This window comes from Xenia sp. Carnegie-2017, unplaced genomic scaffold (genome assembly GCF_021976095.1).
Source record: "Xenia sp. Carnegie-2017 unplaced genomic scaffold, XeniaSp_v1 HiC_scaffold_21, whole genome shotgun sequence".
Taxonomy (NCBI): Eukaryota; Metazoa; Cnidaria; class Anthozoa; order Malacalcyonacea; family Xeniidae; genus Xenia; species Xenia sp. Carnegie-2017.
In genome coordinates, this window is record NW_025813484.1 from 2,173,337 (window position 1) to 2,186,004 (window position 12,668).

Consider the following 12,668-nt stretch of genomic DNA (forward strand, 5'->3'; position numbering starts at 1 on the left):
TCATTTGGATTTACGAACTTGCTATATACATGACAACGCACTAAACTTAGAGACACAGCGTGAGAATGAATAAAACACTGCATCTTATTCTTCACCAGAGATGAAAAACAACTACAGAGTGTTAGAGCCAATCGCTATTTTTTACACAATATATATTAGTTATAAATTCATCCCACATTTTTGGACTCTCGCCGTAAAACCATTCTTGACCTACTTAATATAACTATTTACATATTTACATGCTAATTTTTGTTGAGAATCTTTTAGACATGGTTTCACATCAGTGATTTGAAGTGTTTCACATTCATGCACCAGCAGATCGTCGTATATATAGATCCTTGACACGTTGACTGTTGTCTTTGTTATTGGAGTTATTGAGGAGGCGATTGCCGGTTCATCATTCGTGAAAGAAAAAGGAGGAAAAAGAAAATTTTAAACGGCTCTGTGCCAATGAAAGGTATGTATTCATGACTAATGTTGAATGTTTTGTTATGCTATACTGAGATGTTTGTGTGAATGAGAAATGAGTTTTCTCCAATTCTTATATAAACAAATCATCTACGTTATGTACGTTATGTCGACTCTTTGACCGTTAGGACAAAGCGCATTTTTCTAACTGCATTACTAAACTAAATTATTGCATCTTCAGGATTGAAATTTAAACTGCGAGGAACGAAGCGTCCATACGTTTTAATTTATAACTATGACCTAACATCACATGCTGTAATGATTCATCGATACTTCATTTTAGAAATCTGTAAGTTGTAAAATTATAGAGAATAAAATATTGGCGATTTACCAACCGAAGAAAATGGAATAACATACTTAGAATTTAACATTGATGCCAAAATCTTTTCAAGTTGTGTATTTCAAAGTTTCAAACTTATTCATCAACTTTATTCAAATGCATTGTTCCACATGACTTATTTATTACAAAAACTGTTTTGATAATGAGGCGATAATAAAGGCAAATGTAGGAATGAATCTTACTTGCACATACATTCAATTATCTGGGATCCCGTATTTGCTATGTTCACACTTATCAGTAAATTACTGAGACGATCACACATGATAAAACACTACGATTTTTCCCACTCTTACGACTAGTGTGAACCAGGCTTTAAAGTTCAACAACTTTGTAATTAGTAATCCGCCACTGTAGGTAACCTTACCAATTCGTCGTATTTTGACGTCCAATTTTCCATTGAATATTTTGAAACAGGAACATCAATGGATAGATGGTGGTAATTTCTGTGAATGCTGCACAATGACCACGAAAATAATTAAGGCATTTCAAAGAACTAAAACTTTCACCACAAGCGAAGTTGAAGAAACTCAACTGAAACGATGCTTATCTACGTTGGATCTCACAGCTCTTGGGATTGGTTGTACATTAGGAGCAGGAGTGTATGTTCTTGTGGGGCAAATAGCAAGGAATGAGGCTGGTCCTGCCATAGTTGTCTCGTTTGCCATTGCAGCTGTTGCATCTCTCCTTTCAGGTGTGTTATTTTGATCAATCCTCTTGTTCTCTCACCCTTTGACATTTTATTTTATATATCCTCGTGCCTTATTTTGTTACCCCACCTTCTCTTCTCCATTTTATAAGCTTCTCTTTTATTTTGCACCATTCTTTTTTATGTGAGAGATTTATTTCACCGTCAAGTATAAGTTTCCTTGTAATTAAGTATTATTTTGATATTTAGGTCTCTGTTATGCAGAGTTTGGAGCTCAAGTACCAAAGTCAGGCTCTGCCTACATTTACAGTTACGTCACTGTCGGTGAACTTATCGCTTTTGTGGTTGGCTGGAACATGCTTCTTGAATACATCATGGCTGGTGCAGCGGTAGCTAAAGCGTGGAGCGATTTTTTTAATTCATTATGTCACAACTGTGTGAAGAATTTGCTCATTGAGCATATTGGAGCATTCAAAGTTCATTGGTTGTCCGAGTATCCTGATTTTTTGGCGTTTGCTGTGATAGCAGTTTCAGTGACCATCGTAATATGTGGTGTTTCTGAATCGACTACCTTCAACTTGGTGTTAACGATCCTAAATCTAGCTGTCATCGCTTTCGTTACGTTTGTTGGACTGACCTTTGCAGACACGGGGAACTGGAGTGATTTTGCACCATGGGGATTCCATGGCATTATGTCTGGTGCTTCCACTTGTTTTTTTGCATTTGTTGGCTTCGACGTGATCGCCACATCCGGAGAAGAAGCGAAAAATCCTCATAAGGCTATTCCAAGAGCTACTGTGGCTGCACTGTGTGAGTCTTAAAAATTTTCTGTTTGGTCATTGTATCTTTTATAATGATTTTGTTTTTTTTGTTTTAGTCGTTATATTTTTGGCGTATGAGAGTGTCTCGGTGACGCTTACTTTAATGTTACCCTACCATAGCTTGCCTGAGACTTCAGCTTTAGCAACGGCCTTTGAAATACGTGGTTTTTCAACAGGAAAATATGTCGTTGCTGTTGGTGCGATCTGTGGCCTCAGTGCGAGTGTACTAGATGCCTTATTTGCCATTCCTCGGATTATGTACTCTATGGCAAGCGACCGACTCATTTTTAGTTGTTTTGCAAAAGTTAACGACCGCACAGGTACCCCTCTCATAGCGTGCCTTAGTAGCGGGCTGTTGACGGCCTTGCTTGCAATGTTTTTCGATTTGGCTTCACTAGCCGAGATGCTTTCTGTTGGAACTCTGTTGTCGTACACCATAGTGGCCATCAGTGTGATTCTATTACGGTATAGGCCTGGTAACATCATTAAAGAAGAGACCGCTGACCCTGGAGAAATGTTGATTGATGATGACATTGAAACTTTGGGAGGTGGAGAAGTTCCAGAGAAAGAAATTTCATCGTCAAAAAACTTTAATGAAACACTTCCTATACTGACGAGACTTGGACAGTGCATTATGGGAAGACGTCTTGATGAGCCAAACGAAGATAGTTATCTGGTTGTTAAAGTTTCTTTAATTATCTTTCTCTTGAGCGTGATAGGACTAGAATCATGCCTTATATGGGGCATGGACTACTTACGATCCAAGAATCCCTACGTGATCATTATTTTTGTTTTATTTGTAACGTGGATGTTATTAGCTGTTGACGTCATCTCCCGTCAACCGGAGAGAAAGGCAAGCCTTTATTTCAAGGTTCCATTTTTACCACATCTACCCCTGGCAGCGGTTTTCATCAACGTCTTTTTACTTTTGGAATTGAGAAGTCTTACTTGGATACGGTTTGCTGTTTGGATGACGATCGGTGAGTTTTAAGATTGTGATATTATTTGACTTGTTTTTCCACAAGAGTGTGTTTGCGTTTCCGAAGGAGACTGGAACTTACTTTTGCACGTAACCAGATTTATTGGAACTGAGAGGTTTTGCTCATTTTCATTGAAGTTTAATATTTCTCATAAAAACCAGCCTCTATGACATTCGAAGTTTTCTTACTTTTCTTGTCTTAGGTATGGTGATTTATTTATCATACGGCATCAGATACAGCAAACAAAATGAAGAAAATTGAAAAACGAGCGAACGAAGTTACTTTAAACTGAAAAGTACAACCGTAGAATAATGATTATTTATTTTAATGATTATAGTTGAGCAATCATTTTTACTCCTTCCTCTTCCCTTCACATGTGTGGTGAGGTATGGGTGGGCGGAAGGAGAATGCTTAGTGTTGACATAGCGTTGTATGACCAGAGAAACAGACATGAGATGTCGAAACATGTCTGTTTTAAAAAAACTCGTCGTATATAGAAAATGCGCGTTAGCAGTAGGTCTTCTACGAAATTATGGAGACCAGAGAACCCTCGGGGTAATTGTACGAAATCTGGCCTACACAGCATTTTGCGTGTTTCAACGCGAATTATGTGAAGTGTATTTTGTATTTTAACTATACACAATAATATGCAAGGTTTTACATCGTGGGCAAAGTTTCTACATAACAACAAGTAAATAGCATTTTTCTAAAAGAATTATCTTGATTTATTATGATTGTAATAGCAAATAACATGGATTGGTAGTAATAAGTTTAATAAAAGTGACTGGCATTCAAGATAATGCATACAATGAAAACGCCAAATTAGCAGGGCCTAAGATGTCTTTTGAATTCACCCCTGCCACTAACCAGTCGTGAAGTAACCTTTGCAAGTGGATGCCTCTACCCTCTTAAAATTCTTCTCAAGTTGCACATTTAGTGTTGTATTGACGATGTTATTCAATTGTTATCAGAGGACTTGCTTAATGTAGAAAAAATTTCTCTAATCTACTTTCATCCGCGAACAAAGTATTTACGAAATGGCAGATAACTCCCTTTTGGTAACGAAATGTCGAGGCTGGATGCTGTCGACACTATGATGTAACGTGATTTTCATGTCTTAAAATTTTTCAAATTTCTGCTGATTTATCTTTGCTGCTTTCAAATTCAATTTCATCTGCAACCCTTATGGTTTTCATTTAGAGTATCTGCCTGTTTCACTTTGTATGCTACAGCTGACGGCCGACAGGAAATTGAAGACTTAACGAAGAAGATGGAATTGATCTGTATCCTATAAATAATAACGCTGAGCATTTTGTGAGTGTTATTTAGTACATAGGGAATTATATGTAGCTGGCTAAATCAGCTGTTTTACCATTAGAAAATCTAGTGAAGTTTGCATGTATGTGATAGAGTCTCGTGGTGTGTGGAATGGAGGAAAGGGAGCGTGTTGTGTGATTATGACTATCTTATGACTTATGAGTGCTGTTTTTTTTTTCATCTAACCTTTTAAGGAAACTTATGTTTAATTGTTTATGTTTCACACTTCCTCGCGTTTATTTTTTGGGAAAAATAAAAGCTGAAGATATCGAAAGTAGTTATTTCGTCAAACAATTCTTGTATGGTAATCTAACAATTGCATTCGCAATCCACAAGTAAGTTATAACAAGAGAAACTGTTTATAAAGGAGGCGACGTATTATTAAAGTAAAATTTTCTACCTGTATGGCATTGACTTATTTCTTAGACATCGTAAGCTATAGCCAAAGTAGTGAAGGGATGATTACGGTTGAGCCATCATAAAGTGTGCGTGCTATTAAACTGAGATCAATGAAACAATTTTCCGTGGTCTCTTTGGAAAATCATCTCAGCATGAATGGCAGAATGCTTGAGGATGATATGTCTTAGGGTGTAGGCCGTGTAGCTGGAGTGAGACGTGTAATGCAGAAACATAGAATTTTTCATTTCATAGAGAAGAATTAGAAAGGCTTGGGGTTTTTATCTTCGTTGATACAAGCGTTCATTCGTTTGAGCTTTACTAATGCAGAAATCAAAAAAGTCACCTTCTTTTGCTCGAAATTCCAAACAAAATCATGTGTTTAAGACTTTATTATTGATATTTTTGAAGCGTGTGTTACGTGCAATAATACGCGCTTACAGTTATGCCCGCCTAAAAACAATCCTCCATTTCAAAGATAGGAAAAAATAACGCATGAAGATAAATCGTAGAAATACGGTAAAATTTGTTTTAAAATCGTGTACCAGGTTGTTATATAGATCTTCCTATTCACTGCAGGTCGTCTTATTTACTGCAGGTTGATTTACGACAACGACAACACGATTGACGTTTCATATTGCGAGAAGCAAGTAGAAACAAGAAGAACAAACATTGCAACCGGCATTTCTCTAGTTCAGGTATTCCTTCATGATTAATCCTAAAATAGTTATTTGTGATGTTACAGAAAGGCTTATGGATCTCGAAATCGTAAGAAGTCTATTTTGTTATGGTACATTCATTGTCTAACTTGCAATTTTAATACATAAATGGAATTCGTTATTCTAGTGGAGATAAGGTTGCCCTGACATGTGATATTGACTTTATAAACATTAGACAAAACCATCACGGAGTCTTTTCAATTATAGAACTAAGCTAAAGCAATGATCTACAGTAGTGTGAAACTAATTTGGAACAATTAATAATTTATACGTTGCTATTTGAAGATGACCTAACTTTGATTATACAGACACATATCACATATCGTAGAAATATTGAAAATATATGCTTGCCCACAGGCCTACGATTTGAAATTGATACTTATTTTCAATAATTGTATTGCAAAGTTATATCACATTGATAAACATCTTCGACTTATAATGAGCGTGTTTCACATGACGGGTTTTCTAAGTTAAGAAAAATATTTGTTGTGTTTGACAAATATAAGTGGTTATGTCAGACTCACGCGCTTTCATTTATCAAGGTATTAGATTTCTTCCGTCAGTGTCTTGATTGTTTGACCAAAACCTTTCAATTGTATATGTAATTGTAGAAATGGCGGCTTGTTGAAACACTTGGCCATTTATATTGTGCACTCGTCATAACTCATAAGCAGTGGTGTAGCCATCCCGTATGTTTGGTCGAAATCAATAAATTTCTAGAGAAATTTTTTTTAAATAATGATTTAATAAAGTGCATTTCTCATTTTAGTAGTTCATTTGTGTTGAATATCCACTGTTTTGTTAAAATAGTCGCACTGTGGAATGACATATAATTGATCATCAGCAACTAATCATATTTGTCATCAATTTTCATTAACTCAGTCGTATTTTAACATTGAGTTTTTCAATGAATATTTCCAAACAGGAACATCATTGGATAGATGGTGGTAATATCTGTGAATGCTGCACAATGACCACGAAAATAATTAAGGCATTTCAAAGAACTAAAACTTTCACCACAAGCGAAGTTGAAGAAACTCAACTGAAACGATGCTTATCTACGTTGGATCTCAATTGTCTGGGATCCAGTATTTGCTGCTTTCAAATTCAATTTCATCTGCAACCCTTATGGTTTTCATTTAGAGTATCTGCCTGTTTCACTTTGTATGCTACAGCTAACGGCCGACAGGAAATTGAAGACTTAACGAAGAAGATGGAATTGATCTGTATCCTATAAATAATAACGCTGAGCATTTTGTGAGTGTTATTTAGTACATAGGGAATTATATGTAGCTGGCTAAATCAGCTGTTTTACCATTAGAAAATCTAGTGAAGTTTGCATGTATGTGATAGAGTCTCGTGGTGTGTGGAATGGAGGAAAGGGAGCGTGTTGTGGGATTATGACTATCTTATGACTTATGAGTGCTGTTTTTTTTTTCATCTAACCTTTTAAGGAAACTTATGTTTAATTGTTTATGTTTCACACTTCCTCGCGTTTATTTTTTGGGAAAAATAAAAGCTGAAGATATCGAAAGTAGTTATTTCGTCAAACAATTCTTGTATGGTAATCTAACAATTGCATTCGCAATCCACAAGTAAGTTATAACAAGAGAAACTGTTTATAAAGGAGGCGACGTATTATTAAAGTAAAATTTTCTACCTGTATGGCATTGACTTATTTCTTAGACATCGTAAGCTATAGCCAAAGTAGTGAAGGGATGATTACGGTTGAGCCATCATAAAGTGTGCGTGCTATTAAACTGAGATCAATGAAACAATTTTCCGTGGTCTCTTTGGAAAATCATCTCAGCATGAATGGCAGAATGCTTGAGGATGATATGTCTTAGGGTGTAGGCCGTGTAGCTGGAGTGAGACGTGTAATGCAGAAACATAGAATTTTTCATTTCATAGAGAAGAATTAGAAAGGCTTGGGGTTTTTATCTTCGTTGATACAAGCGTTCATTCGTTTGAGCTTTACTAATGCAGAAATCAAAAAAGTCACCTTCTTTTGCTCGAAATTCCAAACAAAATCATGTGTTTAAGACTTTATTATTGATATTTTTGAAGCGTGTGTTGCGTGAAATAATACGCGCTTACAGTTTTGCCCGCCTAAAAACAATCCTCCATTTCAAAGATAGGAAAAAATAACGCATGAAGATAAATCGTAGAAATACGGTAAAATTTGTTTTAAAATCGTGTACCAGGTTGTTATATAGATCTTCCTGTTCACTGCAGGTCGTCTTATTTACTGCAGGTTGATTTACGACAACGACAACACGATTGACGTTTCATATTGCGAGAAGCAAGTAGAAACAAGAAGAACAAAAATTGCAACCGGCATTTCTCTAATTCAGGTATTCCTTCATGATTAATCCTAAAATAGTTATTTGTGATGTTACAGAAAGGCTTATGGATCTCGAAATCGTAAGAAGTTTATTTTGTTATAGTACATTCATTGTCTAACTTGCAATTTTAATACATAAATGGAATTCGTTATTCTAGTGGAGATAAGGTTGCCCTGACATGTGATATTGACTTTATAAACATCTACAGTAGTATGAAACTAATTTGGAACAATTAATAATTTATACGTTGCTATTTGAAGATGACCTAACTTGGATTATACACGCAAATATCGTAGAAATATTGAAAATATATGCTTGCCCACAGGCCTACGATTTGAAATTGATACTTATTTTCAATAATTGTATTGTAAAGTTATATCACATTGATAAACATATATTGTACATCTTCGACTTATAATGAACGTGTTTCACATGACTGGTTTTCTAAGTTAAGAAAAATATTTGCATGTTGTGTTTGACAAATATAAATGGTTATGTCAGACTCACGCGCTTTCATTTATCAAGGTATTAGATTTCTTCCGTCAGTGTCTTGATTGTTTGACCAAAACCTTTCAATTGTATATGTAATTGTAGAAATGGCGGCTTGTTGAAACACTTGGCCATTTATATTGTGCACTCGTCATAACTCATAAGCAGTGGTGTAGCCATCCCGTATGTTTGGTCGAAATCAATAAATTTCTAGAGAAATTTTTTTTAAATAATGATTTAATAAAGTGCATTTCTCATTTTAGTAGTTCATTTGTGTTGAATATCCACTGTTTTGTTAAAATAGTCGCATTGTGGAATAACATATAATTGACCATCAGCAACATGATTACAATATGATTACATATTTGTCATCAATTTTCATTAACTCAGTCGTATTTTAACATTGAGTTTTTCAATGAATATTTCCAAACAGGAACATCAATGGATAGATGGTGGTAATATCTGTGAATGCTGCACAATGACCACGAAAACAATTAAGGCATTTCAAAGAACTAAAACTTTCACCACAAGCGAAGTTGAAGAAACTCAACTGAAACGATGCTTATCTACGTTGGATCTCAATTATCTGGGATCCCGTATTTGCTATGTTCACACTTACCAGTAAATTACTGAGACGGTCGCACATGATAAAACACTACGATTTTTCCCACTCTTACGACTAGTGTGAACCAGGCTTTAAAGTTCAACAACTTTGTAACTAGTAATCCGCCACTGTAGGTAACCTTACCAATTCGTCGTATTTTGACGTCCAATTTTCCATTGAATATTTTGAAACAGGAACATCAATGGATAGATGGTGGTAATATCTGTGAATGCTGCACAATGACCACGAAAATAATTAAGGCATTTCAAAGAACTAAAACTTTCACCACAAGCGAAGTTGAAGAAACTCAACTAAAACGATGCTTATCTACGTTGGATCTCACAGCTCTTGGGATTGGTTGTACATTAGGAGCAGGAGTTTATGTTCTTGTGGGGGAAATAGCAAGGAATCAGGCTGGTCCTGCCATAGTTGTCTCGTTTGCCATTGCAGCTGTTGCATCTCTCCTTTCAGGTGTGTAATTAATGTTGTAAACATGTTGGATGATAATAGTACCCATTCCCTTGTCATTTAATTAAGCATATTCATGCCATATTTGGTCACTTTCCTCCCAAATCCTTTGTCATTTTATTTTAAACATACTCATGTCATCTACATCCTCACCATCTTTTCCATTTCGTAAGCTCTTCGTCATTCTGAATAATTTTTTCATCCGAAAGATTTATTTCACCTTCAAGTATAACTTTGCTTTTAATTAAGTATTATTTTGATGTTTAGGTCTCTGTTATGCAGAGTTTGGAGCTCAAGTACCAAAGTCAGGCTCTGCCTACATTTACAGTTACGTCACTGTTGGTGAACTTATCGCTTTTGTGATTGGCTGGAACATGCTTCTTGAATACATCATGGGTGCTGCGGCGGTAGCTAAAGCGTGGAGCGATTTTTTTAATTCATTATGTCACAACTGTGTGAAGAATTTGCTCATTGAGCATATTGGAGCATTCAAAGTTCATTGGTTGTCCGAGTATCCTGATTTTTTGGCGTTTGCTGTGATAGCAGTTTCAGTGATCATCATAACATGTGGTGTTTCTGAATCGACTACCTTCAACTTGGTGTTAACGATCCTAAATCTAGCTGTCATCGCTTTCGTTACGTTTGTTGGACTGACCTTTGCAGACACGGGGAACTGGAGTGATTTTGCACCATGGGGATTCCATGGCATTATGTCTGGTGCTTCCACTTGTTTTTTTGCATTTGTTGGCTTCGACGTGATCGCCACGTCCGGAGAAGAAGCGAAAAATCCTCATAAGGCTATTCCAAGAGCTACCGTGGCTGCACTGTGTGAGTTTTGACAATTTTCTGTTTGGTCATTGTATCTTTTATAATGATTTTGTGTTTTTTTTTGTTTTAGTCGTTATATTTTTGGCGTATGAGAGTGTCTCGGTGACGCTTACTTTAATGTTACCCTACCATAGCTTGCCTGAGACTTCAGCTTTAGCAACGACCTTTGAAATACGGGGTTTTTCAACAGGAAAATATGTCGTTGCTGTTGGTGCGATCTGTGGCCTCAGTGCGAGTGTACTAGATGGCCTATTTCCCATTCCTCGGATTATGTACTCTATGGCAAGCGACCGACTCATTTTTAGTTGTTTTGCAAAAGTTAACGACCGCACAGGTACCCCTCTCATAGCGTGTCTTAGTAGCGGGCTGTTGACGGCCTTGCTTGCAATGTTTTTCGATTTGGCTTCACTAACCGAGATGCTTTCTGTTGGAACTCTGTTGTCGTACACCATAGTGGCCATCAGTGTGATTCTATTACGGTATAGGCCTGGTAACATCATTAAAGAAGTGACCGCTGACCCTGGAGAAATGTTGATTGATGATGACATTGAAACTTTGGGAGGTGGAGAAGTTCCAGAGAAAGAAATATCATCGTCAAAAAACTTTAATGAAACACTTCCTATACTGACGAGACTTGGGCAGTGCATTATTGGAAGACGTCTTGATGAGCCAAATGAAGATAGTTATCTTGTTGTTAAAGTTTCTTTAATTATCTTTCTCTTGAGCGTGATAGGACTAGAATCATGCCTTATATGGGGCATGGACTACTTACGATCCAAGAATCCCTACGTGATCATTATTTTTGTTTTATTTGTAACGTGGATGTTATTGACTGTTGACGTCATCTCCCGTCAACCGGAGAGAAAGGCAAGCCTTTATTTCAAGGTTCCATTTTTACCACATCTACCCCTGGCAGCGGTTTTCATCAACGTCTTTTTACTTTTGGAATTGAGAAGTCTTACTTGGATACGGTTTGCTGTTTGGATGACGATCGGTGAGTTTTAAGATTGTGATATTATTTGACTTGTTTTTCCAAAAGAGTGCGTGCGTTTTGAGTATTTTAGGGAGACTTGAACATAGCTTTTTTGCGTAAGCCAGATATTTTGAAAGTGAGAATTTTTGGTCATTTTTAATCGTGAAGCTATATTGTAATTTAGGAAATGCAATAACACAACAATTTTTCAACCAGCTCAGTTTTCATCACAAAACATGCAGAAACCGGTTTAGAGACAGAAAATTTGTTTTTGAAATCGACAGTGACCTTGTCATCCGTCCTTTCTATGAAAATGACTGATGAACTTGTGTTAGTGTTCTTTCTTTTCTTGTCGTAGGTATGGTGATCTATTTATCTTATGGTATCAGATACAGCAAACAAAATGAAGAAAATTGGATGACCAACGAACCAAATTATGCACAAGTGGAAAACACAACCGAAGAATAATAAATATTTTTTTCATTATAATCGAGCAATGCTCCTCTCTCTTCCTTCTTCACGTCGTAAAATTGTCGGATTACAGGTGGGAACATTCTATATTGCGTGAACTTGGCATTGTTTGAAGGAAGAGATATGATTTGATTTTGGTATTATGTCAATTGTTGAAATGAACAAAGTTTGCTGATTGACAAGTCTCGTGAAATAGACGTCCTGCAGAAAATCATGCGGTACTTTCAATATGCTCGTTACTATACACATATGTGTCCTCTTGTGATCATCGTGTGACGAGGATGAACCTTAAAATTAGTCAGTGATGATGTCACCTGTCACTGTTCATCGTTTTCTTTACCGAAGTTTCGAGAATTTGTGAACAAATTGCTTAGTATTGTTAATGATTTTGTGTTAATGATAAATGTTGATACCAATTAAACATCTTTAAAAATCATTTTTCTCCAGGCCAAGCATGACCCACGTACGAACCCTCACAGCAATATAAACAATAATTGTTTGAAATCTGCCTTGATACGCGTTTCTTACACCAAAGAAATTTAAAGGAGCAATTTTTTGAAATGGAGAATCGTTTATATTTCTTCTGAAGTTGTATTTCGAGTCGCAATAACGATGTTATTTAGTTTTTATCTGAGCTCAAAACTAGTGTCGTATTTCGAAGTAATTTTTTTAAAATCTACTTTCACGTGGGAAAATTGTAATTAGGCTAGTGAAAGATTGATACCCATTGTGACGAAGACGTTGAAAGTTGTCTGCACGATTTGACATGATTTTCGTGACGTAATTTTTTCTAAGTGTTTGTT

The 12,668-nt window shown here is 36.2% G+C and overlaps 2 protein-coding genes across 6 annotated transcripts; both read left to right on the forward strand.

Moving 5' to 3' along the window:
- Positions 1-77: 77 nt before the first annotated feature.
- Positions 78-8,003, forward strand: LOC124444389 (high affinity cationic amino acid transporter 1-like). 5 transcript variants are annotated; one of them, XM_046994994.1, is made up of 8 exons: positions 78-457; positions 1,223-1,499; positions 1,704-2,264; positions 2,332-3,255; positions 4,456-5,487; positions 5,567-5,666; positions 6,613-6,944; positions 7,942-8,003. In XM_046994994.1, the coding sequence occupies exons 2-5, from the start codon at positions 1,268-1,270 to the stop codon at positions 4,515-4,517; spliced, it is 1,779 nt and encodes a 592-aa protein (XP_046850950.1). In that variant the 5' UTR covers positions 78-457; positions 1,223-1,267; the 3' UTR covers positions 4,518-5,487; positions 5,567-5,666; positions 6,613-6,944; positions 7,942-8,003. The 5 variants fall into 5 exon arrangements, with proteins under 5 accessions (XP_046850950.1, XP_046850949.1, XP_046850954.1 ...); XM_046994993.1 differs by having other exon boundaries at positions 4,456-4,569; XM_046994997.1 differs by lacking the exon at positions 78-457 and adding an exon at positions 600-757 and having other exon boundaries at positions 4,456-4,569.
- Positions 8,004-8,047: 44 nt separating this feature from the next.
- LOC124444388 (high affinity cationic amino acid transporter 1-like) lies at positions 8,048-12,301 on the forward strand. The gene is made up of 5 exons (XM_046994992.1): positions 8,048-8,111; positions 8,955-9,596; positions 9,861-10,421; positions 10,492-11,415; positions 11,753-12,301. The coding sequence occupies exons 2-5, from the start codon at positions 9,365-9,367 to the stop codon at positions 11,860-11,862; spliced, it is 1,827 nt and encodes a 608-aa protein (XP_046850948.1). The 5' UTR covers positions 8,048-8,111; positions 8,955-9,364; the 3' UTR covers positions 11,863-12,301.
- Positions 12,302-12,668: the final 367 nt, after the last annotated feature.

What these genes read in the sequence shown, in the direction of transcription:
- LOC124444389 (XM_046994994.1), top strand. Translation starts at nt 1,268, where the DNA reads ATGACCACGAAAATAATTAAGGCATTTCAAAGAACTAAAACTTTCACC. An exon ending in TGTTGCATCTCTCCTTTCAG is followed by an intron (nt 1,500 to 1,703) that starts GTGTGTTATTTT and finishes TTTGATATTTAG; the next exon opens with GTCTCTGTTATGCAGAGTTT. An exon ending in AGCTACTGTGGCTGCACTGT is followed by an intron (nt 2,265 to 2,331) that starts GTGAGTCTTAAA and finishes TTTTTGTTTTAG; the next exon opens with TCGTTATATTTTTGGCGTAT.
- LOC124444388 (XM_046994992.1), top strand. Translation starts at nt 9,365, where the DNA reads ATGACCACGAAAATAATTAAGGCATTTCAAAGAACTAAAACTTTCACC. An exon ending in AGCTACCGTGGCTGCACTGT is followed by an intron (nt 10,422 to 10,491) that starts GTGAGTTTTGAC and finishes TTTTTGTTTTAG; the next exon opens with TCGTTATATTTTTGGCGTAT. An exon ending in TGCTGTTTGGATGACGATCG is followed by an intron (nt 11,416 to 11,752) that starts GTGAGTTTTAAG and finishes TTCTTGTCGTAG; the next exon opens with GTATGGTGATCTATTTATCT.